Source organism: Sciurus carolinensis, chromosome 1 (genome assembly GCF_902686445.1).
Source record: "Sciurus carolinensis chromosome 1, mSciCar1.2, whole genome shotgun sequence".
NCBI classification, from domain to species: domain Eukaryota; kingdom Metazoa; phylum Chordata; class Mammalia; order Rodentia; family Sciuridae; genus Sciurus; species Sciurus carolinensis.
Window position 1 is genome coordinate 3,085,779 of NC_062213.1, and position 27,294 is coordinate 3,113,072.

The 27,294-nt window shown below is 52.3% G+C and overlaps 1 protein-coding gene across 1 annotated transcript in view; it reads left to right on the forward strand.

Annotated features, from left to right (window-relative positions):
* The window catches only part of LOC124959439 (maestro heat-like repeat family member 5), a 68,639-nt gene that overhangs the window by 11,092 nt on the left and 30,253 nt on the right, over positions 1 to 27,294 (forward strand). The window contains exons 3-16 of the mRNA XM_047517900.1: positions 7,500 to 7,681; positions 8,455 to 8,600; positions 9,163 to 9,291; positions 13,391 to 13,550; positions 14,263 to 14,315; positions 19,937 to 20,044; positions 20,325 to 20,441; positions 20,932 to 21,051; positions 22,054 to 22,206; positions 22,702 to 22,824; positions 23,863 to 23,942; positions 25,061 to 25,243; positions 25,831 to 25,969; positions 27,087 to 27,191. Of these exons, the coding sequence (XP_047373856.1) occupies positions 7,500 to 7,681; positions 8,455 to 8,600; positions 9,163 to 9,291; positions 13,391 to 13,550; positions 14,263 to 14,315; positions 19,937 to 20,044; positions 20,325 to 20,441; positions 20,932 to 21,051; positions 22,054 to 22,206; positions 22,702 to 22,824; positions 23,863 to 23,942; positions 25,061 to 25,243; positions 25,831 to 25,969; positions 27,087 to 27,191 (1,798 nt within the window). The remainder of the gene's footprint in view (positions 1 to 7,499; positions 7,682 to 8,454; positions 8,601 to 9,162; positions 9,292 to 13,390; positions 13,551 to 14,262; positions 14,316 to 19,936; positions 20,045 to 20,324; positions 20,442 to 20,931; positions 21,052 to 22,053; positions 22,207 to 22,701; positions 22,825 to 23,862; positions 23,943 to 25,060; positions 25,244 to 25,830; positions 25,970 to 27,086; positions 27,192 to 27,294) is intronic.

Here is a 27,294-nt window from a genome sequence, read left to right on the forward strand (position 1 = left end):
TTGATGCTGTCCCATTTATTAACCCTTGGCACTATTTCCTGAACTTTAGTGATCCTTTTGAGAAAGTCATTGTCTGTATTTAAAAGCTGGAGTTGCATAGTTTCTGGTCTAATTCTGAAGTCTTTGATTCATTTTGAGTTGATTTTTGTGCACAGTGAGCCATAAGGGCGTAGTTTCATTCTTCTACATATGGATAACCAGTTGTCCCAGCACCATTTGTTAAAAAGGTTGCCTTTTCTCCATTATATCTTTGGGGCACCTTTGTCAAGGATCAGATGACTGTATCTGCATGTGCTTGTCTTTGTGTCTCCTATTCTGTACCACCGGTTTTTATATCAGGACCATGTTTTTTTGCGACTATAGCTCTGTAGTATAATTTGAAGTCAGTTATTGTGGTGCCTCCAGCATTGCTTTTTTGTCTCAAAGTTGCCTTGGCTATTCTGGGTCTTTTATTCTACCAAATAAATCTTAGGACGAATTTTTTTTTTTTTTTTTTAGTTCTGTGAAGAATGTCATTGGTATTTTGATGGGGATTGCATTGAATCTGTTTATTTCTTTTGGTAGTATGGTCATTTTAACAATGTTAATTCTGTCTATCCATGAACATGGGAGGTCCTTCCATCTCCTGAGACTTTCTTCAATTTATTTCTTCAATGGTTCACAGTTTTTGTTGTAAAGATCTTTCACCTCCTTGGTTAGATTTATTCCTAGGCATCTTTTTCTTTCAGGCTATTATGAATGGAACTGTTTTCCTGACTTCTTTCTTAGCAGATTCATTGTTAGTATATAGGAAAGCTATTGAGTTTTGTATATTGATTTTGTACTGGTACTTCAACAAATTTGTTGATTAGCTCTTGTAGTCTTTTGGTGGAGTTTTGGGATCTTCTACGTATAGGGTCTTATCATCTGAAACAGTGATAATTTGACTTCTTTCTTTAGTATTTTTATCCTTTTTTTAACCTTCTCTTGCCTAATTGTTCTGGCTAGAATTTCTAGCACTATATTAAATAGGAGTGGTGAGAGTAGACATCCTTGTCTTCTCCCAGACTTTACTATGTTCCAGATTTTTCCCACTTTTACTATGAGTTTGGCTTTGGATTTTTCATATATGGACTTTATGAAGTTGAGGTAGGCTCCTCTCCTTAGTTTCTTCAGTATCTTTTTTATCATGATTGGGTAATAACTTTTGCCAAAGGCCTTTCTATTGAGAATTCTAAGTAATTATTGTCCTTAATTCTGTTAACATGATGAATTCCATCTATTGATATGCAAATATTAAGGCATCCTTGCATCTCTGGAATAAAACCAATTTGGTCGTGGTGTACAATCTTTCTAATATGTTATTGAACATGATTTGCTAATATTTTATTAAGGAATTTTTCATCTAAGTTCATGGGGGATAATGGTCTGTAGTTTTCTTTCCTTGATGAGTCCTTATCTGGTTTTGTAAGAGTGTAGTACTGGCTTCATAGAATGAATTTGGAAGTCTTCCATCCCTTTCTATTTCATAGAATAATTTGAGAAGTATTGGCATTAGTTCTTCTTTATAGGTTTGGTAGAATTCAGGTGAGAATTCACCTGGTCCTCAACTCTTGTTTGTTGGAAGGTTTTTTATTACTGCTTGTTTCTCACTAGAAGTTATTGGACTGTTTGTTTTCAATGTCATCTTAATTCAGTTTTGCAGATTCTATTTGTCTAGAAATGTATCCATTTCTTCTAGATTTTCCAATTTATTGGAGTATTAGTTTTCAAATTGTTCCTAATGATACACTGGGATTCTGAGATGTCTGTGGTGATCTTTTTTCATCTTTAATTTATTAATTTGGTTTTTCTCCCTTTTTATTTTGGTTAGTTTGGCTAAAGGCTTTTCAATCTTGTTTATCTTTTCAAAGAACCAACTCTTTGTTTTATTGAAACTGTATTTTTATAATTCTCAAATTCATTGATTTTGACTGTAATCCTAATCATTTTCTTCCTTCTACTGGTTTTGGATTTGATTTGCTCTTTTTCAAGGGCCTTGAGATGCATCATTAGATAATTTATTTGGGATCATTCTGATTTTCTTATGTAGGCATTCATAGCTATACTTAGAACTGCCTTCATAGTGTCTCAGAGTTTCTAGCATGTGGAAGCACTATTCTCATTTGAGTCTAAGAATTTTTTAATTCCTCCCTTGATTTCGTCTATCTCCCATTCACCATTCAAAAGAGTATTATTCAATCTCCATGTGTTTATATATTTTTTGAAGGATTTGGTCCTGTTGATTTCTAATTTTGTTCCATTATAATCTGAAAAGATTCAAGAAATTTAATGATTTTTATATATTTACTAAGAGATGCTTTGTGGTCTAAACTATGGTCTATTTTGGAGAAGGTTCAGTCATGTTTTAGTTCTAGTAACTTTTTGTAGATTCTGTGGGACTTTCTACTTAGATAATAATGTTTTTTACCAAGAGTTTGTCTCTTCCTTTCCAGACTCCATTCCTTCTATTATCTGTTTCTTGACTTTTTGCTCTGTGAGAACACTACATTACAATGTTGAATAGGAGTGGTAACAGCAGAAATCCTCGCCTCAATTTCAATCATGTTGGGAAGCATTAGGTCTTTCACCTGTAAGTACACAACTGTAGGACTTTTACAGATGCCCTTTATCAAGTTGAAGGAGTTCCCTTAGTTTTTGTTTTTATTGTGATTAGATGTTGGATTTTGTCAAATGCTTTCTCTGCACTTATTGAGATGATTATATAATTTTCTTCATTAGTCTGTCAATATGGTGAATTACACTAATTGATTTTCAAACCCTCAGTCAGCCTTGGATTCCCCAGAGAAACCCCACTTGGACATGATGAATGAGTGTATGTCTGTATTTTGGATTATTTTGTGTCCATTAATGGAGGGTATTAGGATGTACTTTTCTTTATTTGTAATATCATTGTATGGTTTGGGTGTCAGAATAATGTTTGGGACATGTACCCTTTTCTTCAATTTTCTGAAAGAGTTTGGCATTCGTATTATTTCTTCCTAAAATGCTTGATAAAATTAAAGAAGAATCTGAACCTGAAGTTTTCTTTGTGGCAAGATTTTTTTTTTTTTTTTTTTTTTTTTTTTTTGTGGTACTGGGGATCGAACTCAGGGCCTTGTGCTTGCAAGGCAAGCACTCTACCAGCTGAGCTATCTCCCCAGCCCTTGTGGCAAGATTTTTAACTACAAATTAATTTTATAGTAGGTATAGGGCTATTCTTATTTAATTCCTGGATAAGCTTGTTATTTTTTGGTTTTAAGAAATCTGTCTATTTTGTTTCAATTGGCAAGTTTATTGGCATAGAGTTGCTCATAATATTTTCTTACTACCCTATTAACGTCTGTGGTGCCTGTAATGATGCACCCCTCTTATCACTGATGTTAATAATTTGATACTTCTCTTTTTTTTTGCCCCCAAAACTCCTGCCAAATGTTTATCAGTGTAGTCTTCTTTTCTAAGAACCAGCTTTTTAAAAAATCCTTTTAGTTGTAGATGGACACAATACCTTTCTTTTGTTTACTTATTTTTATGTGGTGCTGAGGCTCAAAGCCGTGCTTCACACGTGCCAGGAAGCCTGGACCACTGAGCCACAACCCCAGTCCCTAGAACCAGCTTTGGGTTTCACTGACTCTCTGTTTTTTCATTCTGTTTTATTGATTTCTGCTCTACTTTTTATTATTTTCTTTCCTTGGGTTTAATTTGCTATTTTAAGTTTTGTAGGTGGAATCCTAGGTCAATGATTTCGACTTTTATTCTTTTTTAAAACACAGGCTTAATACTATAAGTTTCCCTCCAAGGCACTTTGGCATGCTGTGTTTTCATTTTCATTCCACTCAGATGACTTTTTACTCTCCCTTTTGATTTCTTCTTCACGTATGGATTATTTGAAAGTGTGTTATTTAGTATCCAAATCCCCACGGTCTTCCCATCTATCTCTGCTATTGATTTCTAATTAAATTCCATCATGGTGGGAAACCAGATTTTGTTTGATTTGAATCCTTTTAAACTTCTTGAAACCTTTTATGGTCCAGAATATGACCTATCTTGGCAAATGTGCCACATGTGTTTGCAAAGAACGAGTCTCCAGCTGGGCGGAGTTCTATTCGCACCAGCGAGGCTGCATGGGGTAAGAGGGCTCTGCAGACCTCCTGGCTCCTTGCTGGTTCTCTCCACTCTCTCTGTCAGTTGTTGAGAACAGCATTGATGTCCTCACTGTGATCACTGATCTGCCATTTCTCCTTGTAGTTCTGTGCTCTTTGCTTTAGGTGTTTGGAAGTTCTGTGGTGAGATGCATGAACAACTGTAATGTCATTCAATTGTAATCTGATTATATTGGTCACATTATCAGTCCCTTAGCCAAAGGAGTTTCACATTCATTTCATGAAGTACGGGCTTTTCTTTTACTTTTTCATTCAATGCTGAAAGGCTTAACCTTTTATCATATTTAAACTTCTGCTTCTTATGTATTTTTCCTTCATAAATGCTCTATTGAGCGAAGTAGGCCTCTTGACAGATGACTCCCTTATCATTATGAATGGATTGTCCGATACATGTGTCTAAGATACAGTTTGACATTAGCATAGCAATGCCAGTTTTTGTTAGATGGATGTTAGCATGGTATATCTTTTTCCATCCCTTTATTTTTCATCAGCTGGTGTCTACTTGTGACATATTCTTATAGGCAGCATCTACTCGACCTCTGCTGTTAGATGGTGGTGTTTAAGTCACTCATATTCAGTGTGACTGCAGATGTGGTTCAGTCTTTGTCTGTGTCCTCTGTGACTGCTCTGTTTCCATTCCGTTGCTTTGCTTCTTGTCACTGTGCAGCCAGAACACGGTGCCAGCTTACCTCAGCCTACCTTCCAGTCAGATTGCTCCGCTTTACTCAGAGGCCAAGAATCTTGAACATCTCATTTTAACTCCCTGCGGCCTTGTGCTATTGCTGCTGTGTGTTTTATTTCTATATTTTCATAAACCCACAATACATTATTATTTTCACCTGAAATTTAAAAACTGAAACCCCACGTTTTCTGTTTCCTGTGCCCTGGCGGTTCTCAGCGTTCCACTGTGGTGCCGCTCCACCTGACTTCCCCTCCGGCCTGAAGTCTCCCTCCAGCGCCATCTTCAGTGCAGGTCTCCTGGGGACACATTGCCACGGGCTTTGCGTGTGGCAAGGCTTTTGCCTCACGTGGAGTTTTAAAGACACTTTCCCCGGGCAGAGTGTGCTGGCCTGACAGGTTAGTGGGGCTTTCCACAAGGAGCTTTGTAACGCCGCGCCACCGCCTTCCCGCTGCCTGGTTTCTAACAGGGCTCTGCCGTCCTTACTCCTTACATGCTTTCTTCTTCGGCTTTTTAAAGATCTCCTCTTACCATTGTTTGAACACGATTTTGCTCTTATGTGATCTGGTGTTTCTTTCTTCACTTTCTTGTGCTTGCCATCAAGTTTGGAGAAATATCCGGATGTCATGTCTTCAGATGCGTTCTCTGCCGCTCCCTCGCCTGTGGAGACAGGTGGCACGCGCGCCGTGGCCTCCGGGTTGTCCCAGCGCACACCACGCTGTGGTCCTGTTTTTCCAGTCCGTGTTCTGTTTGTGTTTCACTTGGGTTTTTTCCGATCGATCTTCAAGTTTACTGATCTTTCCTTCCAGTGTCTCCTCTCCCGATCGAGTCATCTGTCCTTCTCTCAATCTGAAGAGTGTCTGTCTTCTCTGCTTTCCACGCCTCGCTCAGCCTGCTTCTTTCACTCACCCACTTGAACATGATCGTGACTGTTTTAAAGTCCCGTCTACTAATTCCACCATTTCTATGTTGCTTTGAATCAATTGATGTTTGCCTTCATCTTGGGTCATACCTCCCTGCTTCTCTGCATATCTGGAGGATTTTAATCAGAAGACGGACACCGTGAATTTTACCTTGTAGGGTACTGGATATCCTTTGAATATTCTTGAGCTTTGTTCTGGAACACAATTAAATTATCGAAAACAGTTTGGTCCTTCTGAGGCTTGCCGTTCGAGCTTCGGTAGGGAAAGCTAGAGCATCCTTGTTTAGGGCTGATTTTCTCCCAGCACTGAGTTACCATCCAGAATACCCTACGAATGCCCTATGGGCTTCGGGGCTTTCTAGCATGGTTGATGGAGAAGGGAACTCTTGTCAACGCTGGCTGAGCGCAGGCCTGGCTCCCTGTGCTTGCTGGGTGGTGCTTTTCCACCCGTGCACAGTGCAGGTAAGAGGGTGGGTTTCTGCAGCTCTCCTGAACCCTCTCCCTCTGGGCTGCTCTCTCCCATGGCTCTTCCTGAAGCTCAAGTCACGTCAGCCTTCAGTCACCTCCAGTTCCTCCTCTCACAGAGGCTGTGGCTCCGTTGGTTCCCTCTCCCTGTGCTGGGAGCAGGAACCTGTCCTGGCGGCTAGCTGTGGCAATCTGAGCTCCTTGCAGGCTTCCCATCTCTCGGGAATCCCTGTTCTGTGCCGCCATTGTGTGAAGTCTGACAGCCGTGAGTTTGCGTGTTTTGACGATTTCTGATTTGTTTAAGGCAGGAGCAGAGCAGGGCCTGGTGCCTCCAGCTTGGTGGGGAGCTTCTGTGTCCGACATGCTGTTTTCAGTCCGGGTTTCCCTCTGTGTGGAACAGGGACCCGCAGGAGGAGGCTGCGTGGTACAACCTGACACACACTCATGTGGTGGGACGGTGGATGCACACAACATGAAGTGGCCAGCAGCTTCTCACGAGCTGCAGAATGTCCCCATCTAATCTGCTGACCGTCCATCTTGCGCATTGATGTGACCCGGGCCACCAACAGCCTGCCCCCTGGGAGGCACCTGGAGGTGGGGACAGAGTAAGCAAGCAAGTGGGGTCTCAAGTGGGGGCAGCAGCCTCACCTTCCTTAGGGCTCCCACTGGGGGGTCGGGGGAGCCAGGATTGTGCGCCACCCCAGAGGCAGGGACGCTGTCTCTTGAGACCTTTGTGCGACCAGTGTCCGGGGGGATCCTTTCCCACATGAGCAGGAGAACAGAAGCAGGGGGCGAGGAGGAGAGATAAACACCAGCCTGAAGGGGCCCACGTCTGCCCTCGCTCCTGCTCACCCACCATAAAGCTCCCCTCACCTCAGAGTCCTCAGCGGGGAGAACGGCTACCGGGGAAGTCTCCCGTCCATCCTGAAGAGACCGGTCACCCAAGTCAGTGCAGAGCCAGAGCTGGGGGTGGGACGCCCGAACCCTCCCACATCCACCAGCCTTTCTGTCACTAGAAACTGCCAGGAAGCCAGACCCCCCCCAGGCCCACCGGTGACTCTGTTTACCAATAGTGTCCTGAGGCCTCAAGCCTCCACCTCCTCCCAGAGCTCAGCCAGGCCACTGAATGCAAGGAAAGACACAGGGGAAGACCCGACTCGGCCGTGCCGGCGTCGACTCACTTGCAGCGTGAGCACACGCGTGGGCACACGCGTGGGCACAGCTGCTCAGCCCAGGTCCCCTTCCATTCCAGAATCTCCTCCCACGTCTCAAGACCCACAAAGGAGCCAGCTTGCAGGAAGGCCCCTCAGGACCATGCCGGCAGGGGTCAGCAGGCACAGCACACCACGATCCTGCTCTGCAAGTCCAGGAGCAGTGAGGCGGCGCTGCTGCCCCAGGAGCACAGGATGTTCATGGAGGAGGCCTACAATGCGGGTGATCACCAGCCCTGGGACTCGGCCAGGGCCGGGCGGCGGGGGGTCCACAGCCGGGGTCGCTGTCCAGCCAGCCCCACCACATCCCTCCACTGGAAGCTGGCCTGAGGGTGAGGGCTGGAGGGAGTCCTCTCCAGAGTCTCAGACGGCAAGGGGCTGCACACTCGCGCTCTCGGCAGGGAGCCTGCTCCTGCCCTTGGCTTCCTCAAGCCTCTGGTGCACCCAACGCCCCTTCCCCTCCCGTCCCCTTCACACCCCAGAACCTCGGCGTGGCCCGGCCCTCTCCCTGGGATGTCTTCCCCTCGGTCTCAAACACCCAGCTGGGTGACTGGATGGACAGAAGGAGAGAAGGACGGAGGAATGAGTTTAAGATAGACGGGTAGATGGACGGATGGACGGGTCCATTTGTGTGTGGATGAACAGTGGGCAGAGGGTGCGTTCACGGGCACGTGAGTGGGTGCACGGGTAGATGAGTGTACAGGATAGACAGATGGGTCGATGGATAAACATAGGGATGAACACGTGGGTAGATGGGCAGATAAGTGGATGATGGGTGAGTGGATGGAAGGGCGGGCGGGTCAGTGAACGGTGGCAGTACGCATGAGTGCACAAGGGGACGCAGGCTGGGAGGCCCAGTACCTCCCAGTGCATGGCGTCTTCCTGGCTTGCAGCTCCTCCCGCGTCCCCAGACCTACTTCCCCTGCCCAGCCAGCCCTGCTGCCACGCGGTGAGCCCAGGGCCCACCCGCCCTCACACCCTTCTCGCCAACTTCAGCCATCTGCTTCAAGATGCTCCGGGACATCAACAGCTCCGACCCCCTGCACCTGAAGTACATCATCAAGAAGGTCAAGAACATGGCTGAGGGGTCCCCCAACCTGGTGATGGAAACCATCCATGACTACTTCACAGACAACCCAGAGGTGGGCACGCTTGGGCCCCTGGGGCAGGCAGGTCGGGGTGGCTAGACCAAGGTGGGCTCACACTCTCATCCTACGTAGAGGGGCCGCCTCATTCGTGGCAAGTCTCAGCGTCCTCCTTCGCTGAAGGGGCTGAGGAGGGAGGAGGAAATGGACGCGTGTCACCCCCAGAACACTCCTGTGGGGCAGATCTCTGGGCCCTGCGGGTGGGGGAGCTAAGGCCTAGTGAAGGGTTCTCTGCCTGAGTCAGAGAACCAGTGGGGGCAGAGATGGACGGAGGGGCCAGGCAGGGGCTGGGGATCTGCCCTAGCACATCAATGGATGCTCTGACATTGAAGACGGAGTTTATTTTCATCCCATAGCAATTCCCTAAGGATGGGGCGATTTCCTCCCGCGGCCCTCGGTTCGGGGCCTGCACGCAGCCGGCATTTCCTAGAGAGTTGCTGAGGGCAGGGCGGCTCGCAGCCAGGCCTGGCCCTTCCCTCTGCCTCCCTCCCCGTGTGCTGCTGCTAGCATCTCAAGCTTGACCAGGCCCCGTCGTCCAGCCTCCCCTCTGCTTCCGCAGCTCTCCAGCCGGCACAAGTTCCGGCTGTTCCAGGTCCTGAAGAATGTCATTGGAGTCAGTGACACCCTGGAGCAGACCTGGAAGAGGCGCTTCATGAAGCTGGCCCTGGAGAACATGACCAAGTCCACGGTGGGTCTCCCTCCCCCGCAAATGGGTCGCCCCAGGGGCTTTGGGGATGCCCCAGGCTCCCCGGGATCCCAGTGACGCGGTGGACTGGGTCTTGTGACCCTCCAGACAGTGTCTGTCCCGTCCTGCGCTCTCACCACTGGCCCTTCAGAGGGACACGCCCGTGCAGTCTAGGGCTGAGGCAGCGAGACGGCAGCTCCGCTTTCTTCCTTTGGAGGTCTCTTCTTGAGCTGGGCTCTGAGATGCCCTGTCCACCACCTCCCTGACCGTCCCTCGGTGGCTACCTCATGGTGGGGTCCTCTCACACACAAGATGAGTGGTGGCCAGAGAAGAGTGACAGCCGGCAAGGCCAGGCACTGCCCAAGCCACGACTAGGCCCTCACCCCAGGTGTTGTGCCCACGGCACAGGTGGCCACCACCACTGGGCAATGGTGTTCAACACGACTCCCAAACCCAGGGGCCTGAGGTGCGTGGGCTACGCAGGGCCCCAGGAGGCCTGGCCAGGCGGGAACCATGCCTGCAGGCCTGCGGACGTAAGGGCAACGCAAGGCGACCCCAGGCCACGAAGGGAACGGGACAGGCCAGGTCATGGCGAGGGGAAGGGTAACGTAAGTGCCATGAGACCTGGGCCCTCCTCCGGGATGTGGAGGACTGGCTGTCCTGCAGACTCACGGAGAGGCCACAGGGAAGAGCCGTCAGAGGCAGCACGGTCTGGAGACAGGCTTGAGACGCCTCTGAAGAGGAGCTTATGGCCATTTCAAAGGACAGAGAGAGGCTGAGTGTGGGAACGGCCCGCCCTAAAAGCCCAGAGTAGACAGTAGCTGCGTCCTGGCAGCCGTGAGAAGCACGCAGGAAGGACGGGGTGAAGTAGGCCCAGGGCCGCGTCCACCCGGTTCTCCTCTTTTAAATGTTCACACGTACGCGTGTGCGAGCGACCTTGCTCCTGTGGCGTGCGGGGTCTGCTTAGAAGTACGTGGCTCCGGTCATCATAAAGTGCTGAGGCAGCAGGAGGACCCCGCACATGCAGGACAGCTCAGGCCAGGGTCTGGCCTCAGATGGACAAGACCCCTTCTGGGGCAGTGCTGGGCATCGTCCTGGGGTCTGCTTTCCCTGGGACTCCCGTCGCCCTTCCAGGTGAGGGGACGCTCCTTCCTGCTGCCCACATCTCCCTCCTCCCCAGCTCACTCTCCCCCACCGTAGACCAAATCCGTTTCTACGGGCAAAGATACATGTCACTTCTTACAAATGCCTTTAACTGTTCCGGTGGCGACCTTTCAAACTTATTTCTCACGGGCGCATTATGATCACTATTCTGCCACCCCGTGCGTGGACGTAACGCGTTCTGAGCCACCACATTCCCCGGGTCCTCAGTAGGGGACTTCAGCTCCAGCCGCTTCCTCAGAAAGATACTTGAGAGGTAAACCATGAGCTGCGTGTTTCTAGAAACCTCTGTGTCCCTTTTGGCCTGGACTGTACATGGTGGTCCCTTCGTCCTCCAACCCTCTGTGTGGCCACGGAGGTCCAGAGGCTCCCTGGCGCCAGTCCCTCTGCGTGGCCTGCTTCCCTTGGGCACTCGCGGCTCTTTGCGCCAGAGTGCAGCCCCACTGCACGCCTGGCCCGGGTCTGTGCAAGGCGGGGCTGGGCTCCTGGCCGCTCCTGCTGCTGGCCGAGCTCCTGGACCTCAGTGCCCTTGTCTGTCTGCGTGCAGCTCCCAGAGCGCGGTGGCTGTCACCTCCTGCACGTCGTTTTAAATGAGTTCTGTTTTGTTTGGAAGCAGTCAGACCCACTCCGCCCTCTGAACGGGAAGCCCTGGAAGCCCGCGCTTTCCATGAACTGCAATGGCCTCTGGGTTTCCCAGGCTGCTCCAGACGGCCCGGCAGGAGGGCAGGGGGCGCACCTCGGACGCCTTGGCCTTCAGATGCCACCAAAGGCAGGGTCTCCACTGCCCCTGCCTCACACCAAAGCCGCTGCAGAAGGCAGGCGAGCAGAATCCCGCAGCCCGGCGCAGGGGTGAGGCCTGAAGAGCCCACAGCCAGCGGAGCACCCAGAGCGGCTCCAGGGCACCGCGGCTCCTTTCTGCCTGAGGCTGGCCTCGGCAGCCCGGGGGCCTGCAGCAGTCCACAGGCCCGCTCTGCAGGCGGAGAGTCTGGCAGGAGCTCAGCCTGGGTTCTGGACTCATGTGACAGTGACAGGATGTGACACTGTCCTCACATGCCTGGGAGTGGGCCTTAGAAACAGGCTAGGACTTGGACAGAGGGCAAGTGGGACTGGACCCCTGCAGGCAGCACTGCTCACTCCAGGCTCCGAGGGCCGGGGGCGCCCCAGAGTCCAGAGCCTGTGCAGGCGGCTCGCCTCCATTCCCAGAGCCTCCCCTTTCTTCTTTTTCTTAATTCGTTCTTTTTAGTTATACGTGACAGTAGAGTGTATCTTGACATAGCACGCACGCATGGAGTCTGACTTCCCATCTTTGTAATTGTACATGACGTGGAGTTTCACTGGTCAGGGATTCATACAAGAACATAGGAAAGTGATGTCCTACTCATTCCCATACCCCCTCCCCATCCAATCCAGTGCATCTCCATTCCCCCACATCTATTGAGTCAGCATCTGCAAATCAGAGAGAACATTTGGCCTTTGGTTTTGGAGATTGACTTATTTCACTTAGCATGATTGTCTCCAGTTCCATCCATTTACTGGCAAATGCAATAATTTCATTCTTCTTTATGGCTGAATAATATTCCATTGTGTATATGTACCACATTTTCTTTATCCATTCATCTGTTGAAAGGCACCTAGGTTGGTTCCATAGCTTAGCTATTGTGAATTGAGCTGCTACATCACTGTAGTTTGCTGATTTTAAGTCCTTTGGGTATATGTGAAATAGCTGGGTCAAATGGTGGTTCCATTGCAAGTTTTCTGAGGAATCTCCATACTGCTTTCCAGAGTGGCTGCACCAATCTTCATTCCCACCAGCAGCGTATGAGTGTGCCTTTTCCCCACATCCTCGCCAACATTTGTTGTTACTTGTAATCTTAATGATTGCCATTCTGACTGGGGTGAGATGAAATCTCAGTGTCTTTTTTTTTTTTTTTTTTTTTAATTTTTTTTTGCAGTTGTAGGTGGACCTTTATTTCTTTGTTTATTTTGACGTGATGCTGAGGATTGAGCCAGTGACTCACACATGCAAGGCAAGTGCTCTGCCACTGAGCCCCAGCCCCAGCCCCTCAGTGTGGTTTTGGATTTGCATCTCTCTAATCGCTAGAGATGATGAACATTTGTTCATGTTTCTTGATCGACTATATTTCTTCTTCTGTGAAGTGTCTGGTCAGTTCCTTAGCTCTTTATCAACTGGGTTTTTTTTTTTTTTGGGTGTTAAGTTTTTTGGGTTCTTTATATATCTTGGAGATTAGTGCTGTATCTGAGGTGCACGTGGTAAAGATTTTCTCCCACTCTGTAGGCTCTCTCTTCACATTCTTGTTTTCTTTGCTGTGAAGATTTCTAATTTGATAGCATCCCATTTATTGATTCTTGATTTTACTTTTTGTGCTTTAGGACTCTTGTTAAGGAAGTCAGGTCCTAGGCCAACATGTTGGAGAGTTGGGCCTACTTTTTCTTCTATTAGGCACAGGGTCTCTCTTCTAATGCCTAATCCTTGATTCACTTTGAGTTGAGTTTTGTGCAGGGTGAGGGATAGGGGTCTAATTTCATTCTGCTACACGTGGATTTCCAGTTTTCCCAGCACCATTTGTTGAAGAGGCTCTTTTTTCTCCAGTGTATGTTTTTGGTGCCTTCGTCTAGTGTGAGACAACTGTACTTATGTGGGTGTGTCTCTGTGTCTTCTATTCTGTACCATTGGTCTTCTTGTCTGTTTTGGTGCCAGTACCGTGCTGTTTTTATCACTATAGGTCGGTAGTATAGTTTGAGGTCTGGATTGTGATGCCCCCTGCTTCACTCTTCTTGCTAAGGATTACCTTGGCTATTGTCGGCCTCCAGTTTCTATTCCCAAAAATGGTTTGATAAGAGCTGCCCTGTCTATCAGACAGACCCCAGGTGATGCCAGGCTCTCTGCAGCCTGGCCTGACTTCCCGCCCTCCCCACCCAGGAGCTGGAAGACATATACCAGAATGCAGCCAGTGACGTGCTGGTGGCCCTCTGCCGGCACTCGTGGCTGGAGGTGGCCCAGCACCTGGAGACGGAGCTCCTGACGGGCGTCTTCCCGCACCGCAGCCTCCTCTATGTGATGGGCGTCCTGTCCTCCCACAGTACGTCCTGACTGCAGGAGGGGCGGGGTGGGCGGGGTGTGGAGGCAGATCTGAGGGGAGGCACAGCGACCCTGTGACAGTGAGGTAGGCCCAGGTGGGTGGCACCAGGCGCTGTGCCCCAGCACCCAGGAGGCACTGGTGTGAGCCACGACTCAAGTGAGGAATTGGAGGAGAGCCAGTTGTGCAAGGGTCCCGGGCAGCAGGGAGGAGACACGAGGCTCCCGGGACCAGGCCTGGGACCAGGCAGGACCAGCTTGGCCTGGCCTTGTGCTCCCACTCTAGAACTGCAAGGTCTCTGGAGGTCCCTGTGCACCTGAGGAGCCTCCGAAGCAGCCCCTACCCCTGAGGTGGTATTTTCAAAACCTCACAGGACTCCCTGAGTCTTATTTTCCCACTCTTGAAGGAACTTCATACCCTAAAAGACCCTGCTCAGAGGAGTCCCTCCAGTCCCCACAGAGCCTGAGGCTCAGAGAAGGACATGGCCTGTGTGAGGTCGCACAGCAAGGAGCCAGGGCCATGATTCCAGCTCTCTGAACACTGACCATTTCTAGTTCTGGCTCATGTCCCTGCTGTTGCCTCCCCCATTCCCTGGAGCCAGGTCAGGCAGAGGCAGGACAGTGTCCCCCTGACTCAGGCAGTGTCTGGAGGACACAGGGCCAGGGGCCAGCCCTGGCCAGGAGCCCAGACCTGCAGCCCACCCTCCTTCCCACAGAGGAGCTTCTGAACAAAGAAGACAGGGCGCGCTGGGAAGAGCTGCTGGCCCAGGTAGGCGGGAGCCTGACTGGGCCTGGGCCTGGTGGGGACACCAGCAGGAGGGGCAGCCGGGCAAGGTGGAGGGTAGGTGGAGGGCACAGCTGTCGTCCCAGAGGGGGAGGGAGGGGGAGGGGCGGGGGAGGGACCGAGGGGAACAGGGAGGAGCAGGTGCCGGGGAGGTCCCCACTTCACAGATGAGCAAATGAAGACCGACCGGGGCAGGGAGGGCTTGGCCAGAGTTGGGACGGAGCCTCAGCCCCCAGGTGCCTGGCAGGCGTGGGCACCCGCAGGCCCTCCACTCGTCCCAGGAGCTGGATCCACGATGGGGCAGGGATCAGAGAGGAGGCAGCGGCCAGAGCTGAAAGGGGAAAACAGACTGGGGGGCACCGAGGGTGTCACCGCCAAGAGGTGGCGTCAGGGCAGCCCCACCTCTCACGCACGAGAGCAGGGCCAGGGCAGGACTGGGCTCATGTTCAACCAACCACAGCGGCACGGCCGGGGGCCGCCTTGGCCTCTCTGTTCCTCAGGTGGGGCAGAAGTCCCTGCTCAAAGGACGGCTGGGAAGACTGGGCACTAATCACCACGAGGCGTCTCCACGGGGCCCACACAGGGAGCCTGTCACAGCAGCCGAACGCAAGTGATTGATGGAACAGAACACAGAAAGTCACTAGGGAAGCAGAGGACCTGGACAACACAATTAACCGAATTGATCTAATTGACATTCCTTTCAAAAGCACATAGAACATCCACCCAGCCAGCCACACGCTGGGCATATATCAAGTTTCAATGAATTTAAAAGGACTGAAATCAAACAGTACTTTCTTGGACCAAAACATAAATTAGAGGTCAATACTAAAAGGTATCTGGAAAAACTCCAAATGCTTAGAAATTAAACAACACATTTCTAAATAATCCACAGGTCAAAGGACAAATTGCAAGAAAACTAGAAAATATTTTTAACTAAATGATAATGAAAACACAACACAGGAACATTTGTGAAATATGACAAAAAGCCATGCTTTGAAGGAAATTTATATTTTAAAGCCTATATTAGAATAGAAGAAAGATATAAAATTAATTATTTAAATCTTCATTTTAACAAACTACCAAAAAAGCAAATTAAACCCAAAGTAAGTGGAAGGGAGAAAATAATAAAACTAAACCATAAATTAAAGAACTAAAAAGAGGTCAAACAACAGAGAGCAAATAAAACCAATAATAAGTTCATCAAAAAGATCAACAAATTAATAACTGCCTCAATAGACTGATCAAGAGAAAAATCACATAATGTCAGTTTCAGAATAAAATAAGGAACATCATAAACCCTTCAGATATTCGAGGACAATAATGAAATAAGTTTCCAGTAAATTAGACCAATTAGATGAAACTGACAAATTCCCTGAAAAATACAAATTACCAAATAGACATTAGAAGAAACAGAAAATCTGTGTAGTCCTATATGTACTAAATAAACTGGTGTTATAATTTAAAACCTTCCAGTTACCAAGCCACACCCACGTTGCCTTACATGCACTGTGTCAAACACTGAAGAATATTACTAAAGAGAAAGAGTTTATTCACCAGGCAGCCAGGAGCCTGGAGATGGGAGAGCAAGTCTGAAAGTCACCCACCTGATGATAGGGTTTGGGGCTATTTATGGGATGAAGCATGGGGAAAGCAACTGGATCGAACTTCACAACTGTTACATCATGACCCTCACATCAGAGATGTCATCTAGAATCAACTAAAAGCAAGTGACTATGAGGAGGTGAAGTCCAGAGGGTCCACTCAGGAACTAAGAGCCGATAGTTTTTTTCAGGTCTCCCCTTTGTTTCATTCCCACAAAGAAAACTCCCAGCCCAGACACTTCCTTGGTGAATTCTATCAGTAGTTAAGAAAAAAATAATACCAATTCTACACAAATTATTTCAAGGAAATAGAGGAAGAAGGAACTCTTCCCAAGTCATTCCATGAAGCTAGCAAATCCACAATACTGAAACCAAAGACATAAGAAATAAAACTACAGACCATTTTCCAAGAAAATATATACAAAGCCTTTAACAAAACATTAACATACTGAATAAAAGGATAACACACCATGATCAAGCAGGGTTTATTTGAGAGACACAAGGTCAACTTAATGTTTTAAAAACAATAAATGTAATTCAAAATATCCACAGAATAAACTAGAAAAATCATGATCATATGAAGAATTATGAAGAAAAAGCATTTGACATGGTTAAAAAGCTCTCAATGAACCATGAGTAAAAATAAATCACCCAACTTGAAAAGGCTTCTAAATCTATAGCAAACGCACTTCCTGACAAAGACTGACATTTCCCTGCTAAGATCAGGAGGAAGAGGGCAAAGATGTCCAGTGTCTCCACATCATCAGCGTTGCACTGCAGTTGCTAACCAATGCAATAAGGTAAGAAAAAGAAGAGAAGACGTACAGATTGCAATTGAAAGGGTAAAACTGTCTTGCTTTCCAGACAAACATGGTTGCACACACAGAAAATCTTACAGACTCTAAAATAACTGACAATTACTTATAATTGAATTTAGCAACATCTCAGGATATAAGATTAACATACAGAAGTCAATTGAATTTGCAATTTATTCGAAACAAATAATTGGAAATGGATTTTTTTAAATGGCACAGCAGCACAAAAGATATGAAAGACTGAAATATAAGTTTAACAAAATATGTGCAAGATCTTGACAAAGTATTACAGAAAGTAAGTTTTTAATGGAGATGTATGGTGCTCATGAATAAGAAAAGTAATGTTAAGATCTCAAGTCTCCCAAAATTGATATGAAAAATTAATTTTTAAAAAGCCAATAAAAGTTCCAAAGGCTTTGTTGTAGAATTAAATATAATCTGTAGGTTAAATTTTTATGTGGAAATTTCAAAGGACCTAGAGTAGCCAAAATAATCATTTCAAAAAACAAAGTTACAAGAATCCCACTGCTTGATTTCCAGATTTTGTAAAAGACTAAAACCATAGTAAAAAATCATTTGCTCTAAGGCACAGGAACGAGAAAGGTGAGACACTGGCTCAGGTGAAACAAATAAATAACATGGGAAATCCATGTAAAACCACGCTCACACTCCGGTGGCTTTTAAGGGTGCCAAATCAGTTCAACAAGGAAAGGGAAGTCTTGAACAAGGGTCAAGACCAGTTGCCTGTTTATGAGGGCAAAATGAACTTTATTGCCTTCCTTAAACCACTTTCAAAAATTAATTGGAACCAACATCTAAATGTAAAACCCAAACTAAAAAGTATCTAGAAGAAAACAGGAGAATAAACCTTGCCAACAAGGGGTAGGTAAATATGTCCTGTGATTCAGAAAGCAGTAATATAAAGAATTGACAAGTTGGATTTCATTACCATAGAAACTTCCGCTTATCAACAATACCACTAAGAAAAGCAAAGGGGGACCACCGACATGGGGGAAATACGCACAGAGGCACATCCAACAAGGGACTGCGCAGAGAGGGGAAGATCATCTGCAACTCGGCAGGAAGAAAGCCCACCGCTCAGCTCTTTAAATGGGCAAGATTCAAACAGGTGCTTCCCAAAGGAAGCCACAGAATGACCCTGACAAAGGAACGATGCACAGCGTGGTCCTCGGGGAGCCGGCAGTTGTCACACACCCTGGAGAGTTCAAACAAAAACATGAGGTCACCCATGCTGGCAAGAACAGGGTGGCCGGAACCCTGCGGTGGGCCTGGGCCATGGTGCTGTCTCTTTAGGAACCTGGCATCCATCACTCAGCAAGTCCACTTGTAGGAATTGTACCCAATAAATGGGGAGGCCTGGTACACAGATTTCCTCATCGCAGGAAGTTCCTGCAGCCTTACTTGGTGCAGCCTCTAAGCCCAGGCAACCTGGGGGGTGGAGCAACACCCCACTCAGAAATCTGAAAGCAGCCACCTGAGCATCCACCAGGGGAAACCGGGAGGAAAGAGCGCGTCACACCCAGACCAAGCAGAAGCAGGGAAAAGCTGAAAATCAAAACAGAATAGATACGATTCCTTTTTTCCAGAAAAGGGAAGACTGATCTGAGTGGGACAAGTCAAAAACTGGTGGTGATAGAGATTTCCTAGGAAGGAGCACCAGTGGGCTCTCCGGGTTGGAAGCACAGGCCCCACATCTCAATGGCATGCAAATGACATGGGTCTGTTTGCTCAGATCCCTCAAGCCTTGCACTGAAGACCGGTGCATTTTACTGCAATTCAAGAAAGACTTGATTTTTCAAATACTTAAAAATATTAAAAATTAAAAAGCTTGGGAACAGATGTATTTCAAAATTCAGAACATTTCAGATTTTTCAGTGTCCATTCTGTATATTCCATAGATACCCAGAGCAGGGTCTGGGGCCGATGAAGATCAGATACATTGAGATCTGTGCCACAAAGATGACAAATACTCACATTGACTCCTGAGAATCATGTTGCATCAGTTTGGGTCAGTTTTTGCCACCCAGTGAAGTTACTGCAGAGCTCTGGGGTGGGCATGGTTTCCGAGTTTCAGAACTTAAATTGTAGACAAGGACCTGGGTGTTGGTACTTACAGTAGTAGATGTATAGAAAGTAGTGCTGACAGGAGCCCCTGGCACTTCTGTGGAACCCGAGGACTTCCCAGTGGCCAGAGTCTCCTAAATATTTTGTAGTCACCTGTCGTACAGGCAAGAGAGCCATGTTTCAGTCAGCTTTTGCATCACTGTGAACAGAAGACCCGACAAGAAAAACTTAGAAGAGGGAAAGTTTATTTCATCTCATGGTTTCAGAGGTTCAGTCCACGGTCAGCTGACTCCACTGCTCTGGACCCAAGGGGAGGCAGAACATCATGGTGGAAAGACATGTGGTGGAGGGAAGAGGCTCAGAGCGTGGCAACCAGGAAGCTGAGCCAGAGCTGTGCTCACCAGGGGTAAAATATAAACCCCACGTCAGTGACCTACTCCTCCAGCCACACTGGGCCGGCTGCAGCTACCACCAGCTAGTCCACATCACTGGATCAGCCCCCGATTATGTTGTGGCTGTGGTGACCTAATCATTTCCCCCCTGGACTTTCTTGCACTGTCTCTCATGTGAGCTTTTGGGGGATACCGCATACCTCAACCATAACAGCCACCCAGGATATGCTGCACCCCTGCATCCAGCAAGTGAGCCAGAAGTGGAGCAAGATTCTACCACTAGTGGGGAGCAATCTCCATTTCAGGGATCAAAGGATCCACACCAGCGAGGGCTGAGGAGAGCTCACCTGCAGGGGGCGCTCTAAGCTTATCTTCTGCCCAACAAGACATTTATTTCCCCATGTGCTCACTGGATGGCAAATTACGTCTTCAGGATAAATTCCTAAAACTAGAGTTATTGGGGGAAACGTATGATATTTTAAGCTTTAATTGATGTTGATATTAATTTTTTATTAATATTTCCAAAATCTTTAAGGAAAAAAAAAAACAACCTGCAGATCTAATCGCCCAGCTCTCGGGATGGCAAGACTAATCTCATGGCAGTGTCTTTAGGGTTTTGGAGCTTAGGGCTGCCGGCGGGCTGGGCAGGCTGGCAGAGCCCCAGCTCTCAGAGGGAAGGAAAATCTAGCCCTGCCCACCCTGTCTGCTCACAGATAGCTGTCAAGTCGGTCCCGTTCCTGAACACAGATGTGTGGTCCAAGGAGCTGCTATGGGCCCTCACCAAGCCCAGCCGGACCCAGCAGGAACAGCTACCAGAGAAGGTGGGCCCTGCTCCCCCAGGAAGCCCCACCCCCACCACACAGGCACTGTCCACTGGACACACAGGTCCTCCAAGGAAACTGGTGAATGCAAAGAAACGGGGACAGGCCTGGGCAGCAGGACTAAATGCCTCATCCTGCTGCAGTGCCAGGCAGGGGTGGGCAGCCCCAGGTCACATGGCGAGGGCTCTGTAGAGGCAGCGGCATGCCAGGGAGGCTGCTCAGTGGAGGAGGCAGTCGGCCAGGCGGGTCCAGTCCAGATAGGGTGCACCCTCTCCTCCAGACCTTCCTGTTCACCTACTACGGGATGATCCTCCAGGCTGAGGAGGACAGCGCCACGGTCAGGACACACCTACAGTCCCTCCTGGAGACCTCCCACCAGTGGCCCAAGCAGAGGGAGGTGAGGACCCAGGCCGCCTGCTGGCTGAGCCACCACCCTGCTGAAACCCTGACCTTGCTCTCACACTGAACTGTTCGCAGCTGCCGTGGCCCTGCCTGCACTGAGTCCTGGACCCTGTCACAGGCTTAGCCCTGAGAGCTGGGCAGGCTGAGCCCTGACCCAGTCCTGGGCCAAGCCCTGATCTTGCTCACAGCTGGGGTTCTCTTCCTTCAGCCCACACATCTCTGTCTCTTCGTTCCCGCCCGTCAGGCCTACTGAGAGTTGGCAGGAGGGACACCGTCTCCAGGGCTCCCCTCTGCCTCCCACCTCCCTTCATTCCACCGGCCAGACCCTTCAGAGATGTCCCCAGAGGTCAGGCCAAGTCACGTGTTCTGAAGCGCATGCAGCTGGGAACAGGATGCCCTGTGATCGCGATGAGTCCCGTCCTGTTCCCGTGGGCCAGGGGAGGGGCCGGTTCTCGTCCTGTGACGTCGGGGTCCCCCCTCCACAGGGCATTGCACTAACTGTGGGGCTGGCCGCCAGCCGCCACCTGAATGACGTCTGGGCCATCCTGGACCAGTTTGGGCGGAGTGGGCCCATCAAGTGGAGCCTGCACAGCTTCTCCCTGAAGGTACCAGCTCGGGCCTCGGCACAGGGTGGGGCCATGAGCCTCCACTCTCTGCGAAGGCCAAAGCCTCCAAGCAGGGGCTCCTGGGGCATGGCAGGGCCAGGAGCGTGGGCCTGACTCCAGTCCCACCTCCAGCATGAACCCCTGGGCCTCAGCTTCCTCCTCCTGAACACCGTCCCTCCCTACCTGGCCTGGGGGGAGATGAGCTGAGGGACAGGCAGCCTGGCACCCGGCACACCACGGGCACTCAAGCAATGCCACGCCCAGCCGTGCTGTGGCAGTGGCTGCCAGCTTGAGGCTGAGAGGCAGGCAGGGACGGCCCAGGAAAGTGGCCTGCAGCACCTGCCTGTCCTCACCACACCCCATGACCTGTTCCCAGGGCAGCCCTCGGGAAAAGGTGGGGAGGGGCCTCCACTCCCTCGGGTCTGCTCAGTTACCCCGGGCAGCCCAGCGAAGGCCAGCGGCCTCTTTGGGGTCCTCAGCTGGCAAGTGGCAGAGTAGACTGGAGCCTTGTCTCCAGCCCTCAGAGAAGCACTGAGAGCAGGGGCTCCCAAGGGTCCTCAGGTGACGCCCAGGAGGGGCCCGCGGGGCACTTTCTGGGTCTCACCAGAGGAAGAGCCACGCACCATGCTCCGTTCTTTGGTTAGGCAGACCCTCCAGGCCCCCGCAGCCCGGGGCTGCAGCGTGCTAGACGCAGCCCCATCCAGCAGGAGGAGGGGCAGGCCCTGGGCTCCTGGGGAGAGGAAGGGGCCACCACAGAGGGACACGATGAGGGCCTGGACTCTGGCCGCTTCCAGCAGAGCCAAACCGCCTGCGTGCAGCCTCGGTGGCCTCATGCGGCGCAGCCTCCAGACCATTCCACGTTCCCTGTCTTCCCGAGATAGGCAGAAGCCCACCACCCTCAGGATAGCTGCTTCCCCAGCCTGCTGGGCGGGGTCCCTCCTCAGCACCTGCCCAGAGGAGAGGCCCAGCGGCCTGAGCACCCTATCTTCCCCCACGTGCCAGGGCCCGAGCTCAGAGGACCTGCGCTGGAAGTGGGCCAGCAGCACCATCCTGCTCGCCTACGGTCAGGTGGCGGCCAGCGCCAAGGCCCACATCCTCCCGTGGGTGGACAACATCTTGTCCCGGATGATCTTCTACTTCCGCTACAGCTCCTGGGTATGGGCAGGGCTGCTCGCTGGGCCTTCCCAGGCCAAGAATCGGGAATTCCCGCCAGGCCCTGCCCCTGGCTGCCGTCCCCGCTCCTCCTCCACCATCCTCCACACTCTGGGAAAGAGCCCACCCACTCCCTCGGCTACTTTGGGGGTGGGGCATGTGGAGAGGCCAGGGCAACATCTCTCCCTCTGCTCTGTACCAAAGGCCTCCAACTAGGCCGCAGTGCCCAGGTGTCCACTGGGTGGCCACCATGACCCAGAACCTCCCACAGGCCCCGTCCTGGTTCAAATGTTGTCACCTCACTCACTTTCTTACACAAAATCACAGCCCCCTCCCAGAGACAACCCCATGTGGCACCCAGCTGGTGGCCTCTGCTTCACCCTTTTAGCAGGGACTTCATGGCCTCTAAGACATGGGCCTCTCCCCTTGCTGACTCCGGCATGCTCCTGGGCCCTCTTCCTGACCCGTCCCCTTTGTCCTGGGCCTGGTCCCATGCAGGATGAGAACCTGAAGCAGAGCTTCCTCACTGCCACCCTGATGCTGATGGGGGCCATCAGCCGGAACGAGGGTGCACACAGCTACGAGTTCTCCCAGACCTCGGAGCTGCTCGAGTGTCTGGTGGTGCGTACCAGGCCCTGGCAGAGGCCTCCCTCAGACCAGCGCCCGCAGCCACTGCCGGAGAAGCGTGGGGGCGGGTCTCCAGAGCACGTTCAAGCCCGCACAGGCTTTTACACCCGGAAACACTCCACGTCCCCGTCACCTGCTCTTACAGAGACCCGGAGTTGGCCAGGCACAGCCCCATGCAGGCGGCACCACCAAAGCCCAAAAGGGCCAGCCCCATCCATTCTGCACCAGCTGACCTGCTGGGGCCCAAACCAGTCCCCGGGGTCCCATGGAGCCTCCAGGGCAGCAGGGGACATGCACACGTAACAGGGCAGTGGCGCCAGGGCAAGAACCCACCGTGGCACAAGGAGGACAGCCCAGCTCCCCTGCTGCCATGCTCAGACAGCGAGCTCTGCCCACCTGGCCCTGCCCACCTAGCCCTTCCACCTGGCTCTACCTGCCTGGCCCTGCCCACCTAGCCCTGTCCACCTGGCCCTACCCACCTGGCCTTGCCCTCCTAGCTCTGTCCACCTGGCCCTGTCTACCTGGCTGTGTCCACCTGGTTCTACCCACTGGCCCTGCCCACTTAGCTCTGCCCACCTGGCTCTGCCCACCTAGCTCTGCCCACCTGGTCCTGTCCTCCTAGCTCTGTCCACCTGGTCCTACCCACCTAGCTCTGCCCACCTGGCCCTGTCTACCTGGCTCTGTCCACCTGGCTCTACCCAACTGGCCCTGCCCGCCTAGCTCTGTCCACCTGGTCCTGCCCACCTGGTCCTGCCCACCTGGCCCTGTCTACCTGGCTGTGTCCACCTGGCTCTACCCACCTGGCCCTGCCCTCCTAGCTCTGTCCACCTGGTCCTGCCCACCTGGTCCTGCCCACCTGGCTCCATGTGACACACGTGCCACAGGCAGTGGCATTCAGTCACCGTGCTCCATGCCCTGGTGAGGGCCAGGGACATGGAACTCAGGCACTGAGCACGGAGGCTGAGCAGGGACCTGGTGTCAAAGGCGGGCAGGCCTCACCCACGTGCTCGGGCCTCACCTGGAGACTTGCAGGTCTTGATGGAGAAGGAACCCCAGGACGCGCTGTATACGGAGAGCAGACGGCAGGCCCTCAACATCGTCTGCAGCCTCTGGTAGGCTCCCAGCCCTGCAGCTCCCGCCTGGCCTTGGTCCTGCCTGGGCCTGAGCCAGTGCAGGCCGTGGAGGGGGCGGCCCACACAGGCTGGGGCATCTGCTCTGGGCACAGCCACTCCCTGGGGGAGCTGACCCCCAGATACTCACAGTCACAGCTCCTATTCAGGCAAGACCCCAGGGTGGACAGGACCTAGAAGGCAAGGGAGTGCCAAAGGAAGCAGCCTAGACCCAGCCAGCCTCCAGGAAAGGGTCCAGGCAGAGTCCGGGAGCTCGGGGTCCAGGACCAGCAAGGCAGATCCCCACTGAGTGCCCCACCCACAGGTGGGCGAGGGTGCACCTGGTGTCCCTGTCCTGACTGGGTGGAGATGCTTAGGAAGTGGGACCCGAGGAATCCAGAGCTGCCTGCTCTGGGCTGCAGGGACAGTCAGGCACCAGGTGGCCCAAACGGCCCCCGGGAAAGGTGGAAGGTGGAGCCGGGGGACGTCCCCGCGAGGCGGGATTTCAGCCACCTCCACGGGCTGCCTGACTCTCAAGCCCTTGTGCACAGCCTCCTGTGAGCATGAGCCCCTCATGTGCCTCGGGCACGGTCTGGGCTCTGGGAACAGCAGGGAGCTGAGTCAGCAGGGAGCGCCCCTGTCCCTGAGAGCGTACCCTTGGGGACGGACCGTCAGTACCCAGACCACCATGTCCGCTGACAAAGTGCGGACGGGGAGGGGGTCCAATCCTCGGGCTGAGGGCTGCGCCTCAACGCTGGGCCAATGATCGACTGACTTGCCTGAGCATCCAGCGAGCCAGGGGCTCTTCAGCCTCCAGGACACAGCCTGAGGCTGCATGCGGCTGCCCAGAAGAGACCTGAGCAAAGCCCCGCGGGGGTGAGAGAGCCCTGCACATGGCTGCCGGACAGCAAGTGCAATGGCCCTGTGGCTGGCACGCGCCTGGGTGGCTAGAGGACCAGCAAGGGACCAGGGCGGCAGGTGTGCACAAGTCTCTGTTAGAGGCAGAAAGCTATAAGGTCCACAGTGTCGGAGGAGATCCAGGGGATCCCTTGTCCCACGAGGGGCAGCTGCTCCGGGCTCCCTGAGGGCTCCTCAGGCTCTTGCCCTCTGTCTCCCAACAGTAGGCTGAGACCACCCATGGACCTGAACAGGAAATCACGGCTCCTCTCCACCTGCCTCCGCAGCGTGTTCTCTCTGCCGCTTCTGGATGCCCTGGAGAAGCACACCTGCCTCTTTCTGGAGCCACCCAACATACAGGTGAGGCCCTTGCAATGGCAGGCCCAGCAGATAGGCTGGGGAAGAGGGTCCCTGGGGCTCCTGGCAGCCTCCTAACTGCACTAGGCCTCCATTTTACCACCTGTGAAATGGGATAATAGAACTGGTGGTCTTCAACCCAAGCGACTGAAACGAGATACTGGGTGTGTGTGGCTATGGGGGGGAACCCTGTAATAGTGATATGACAGCTTCCCTGATGATCCTGAGACCAGCATGGAGGAGGCTGACTACTCCAGCACTGACCCCGCTGCAGGGCCCCGATGGCCAGCGCCATGGTGGAGTTAGGAAGGGAGATTGCCTCTCTCTAAAGGATGAGCTCCCCAGCCTTGCAGGAGCCCAAGAGTCCCAACTCAGCCACCAAGGCCTACAACGCCCGGAGCAGCCTTCCCCGAGGGACAGGCTGGGTCTCACCACATAGTTACTTAGCCTGGCCATGCTGCCTCAGGCCTCGCCCACCAAGCTGGAGGGTTGCTCTAGGACGGCTCAGCACCCGGCCCCCTCACCACCCCTTCCTCGGTTCTATTAAATAGAGGCTGCCCCTGCAGGGGGACTCCGGCCATTGCTCGGCCACCTGGCCACCACCAGGTCTGGGCATATGCAGGCAGCGGGGCCCCAGGGGCTGGCAGGCCTGGGCCCTCCACGCCTCCCCTCGCATGCAGCTCCTGTACAGTCAGACCACAGAGGCACTGGACTGCGTGTTGCAGAGTTTCATCACCCAGAGCCCCACGGCCGAGGAGCTGCACTTTCTACTATCGGTGAGCTGCCTGGGCAGACCTGGGCTGGGAGCTCCGAGGAGGGCAGCTCGGAGGAAGCGGGCCTGGATGGCGGGGGCTACCCACACTCGGGCATCACGTGGAGGGGAGGGAGGAGCAGCCGGGATAGCCTGGGGTGGGGTCTGGGAGGAAATGCACCCCCAGGGAACTTCCCCTGGCCTCATCCTGGCTCCCACCTGCACTTGCCCTCCAGGAGTCCTGCCTGGTCAAGAGGGAGACCAGTCAAGGGACAGTGACAACCCAGGGGTGGGGCTGGCCCAAATGATCAGAGGTCGGGACCAGTGGGCCTTCACCAAGGAGCACTGAATGAGGACTAGGAGTCCCTGGCCAGGAAAGGGACCCAAGCAGAGGGCACAGGGGCACAGGAGGGGCATGATGTGCTCAGCTGGTCAGTGGAGGCTTTCTCACGGTGGGGAGCGGGCAGTAAGGTGGGGTCAGCGAGGGTCAGGTCAGCAGGGCAGCACCCTCAGGACTGGGGCCTGGGCAAGAAGCTGGGGTAGAGGTGAACAGGGTCTCCCAGCCTGGAAGCACAGGCAGAAGGCAGGAGTGAGAGGTAGGTGGGAGGAGGTGCCGCCTGCCCAGCAAGTAGCATGACATCCCCTGGGTGTGCCAGAGGGCTGGGGGCTGCCACCAGCAGAAGTCATAAAGCTTCCCCAGGCCATTGCTGTGTGGCCCCGTCTCCTCACCCTCTTCAGAGCTCCGACTCAGCACACTGCGCCTCACCAGACAGGCCCATGTGGCTCAAGACCAGCCAGCACAGCCGTAGCTGTGCCCAGATGCCCAGCACCCGCTGTGATCTCCGCTCACAGCCCAAGCGTGGGACAGCAGGCTCTAGAAAGGGGTTGGGGCACACAGCAGGTTAAGAAACAGGAGCCCCGAGGGCTTCCCGCGAGGGAAAATGACCACTCCCAGGGCGAGGGTCCTAGGAGCCAAAGGACTGGCGAGGCTCTGCGGAGGTCTGGGAAAGACTGAGCCCCTAGGGGTCCAGCCGAGGGCGAGGGCTGAGGGCGGGGCCTGAGCCCGGGTGAGGCCACGTCCGGTGGTGGGCGGGGTCCTCCTCCGGGCTGCAGATCGGCCCTTGACCCCGCCCATTCCGCAGCACCTGTATGTCTGGCTGGCTTCAGAGAAGGCGCATGAGCGACAGCGGGCTGTGCACAGCTGCGCGACGCTCCTCAAATTCCTGAACCACCAGCTCTGCCTAGATGTGAGTACCAGGTCCCAAATGCCCTCTGCAGCTGGGCCTCTGGTCCCGGACGCCCCGCTCCAGAGCCCAGGGACCCTGCAACCTGCAGGGGATCTCTGGCAGG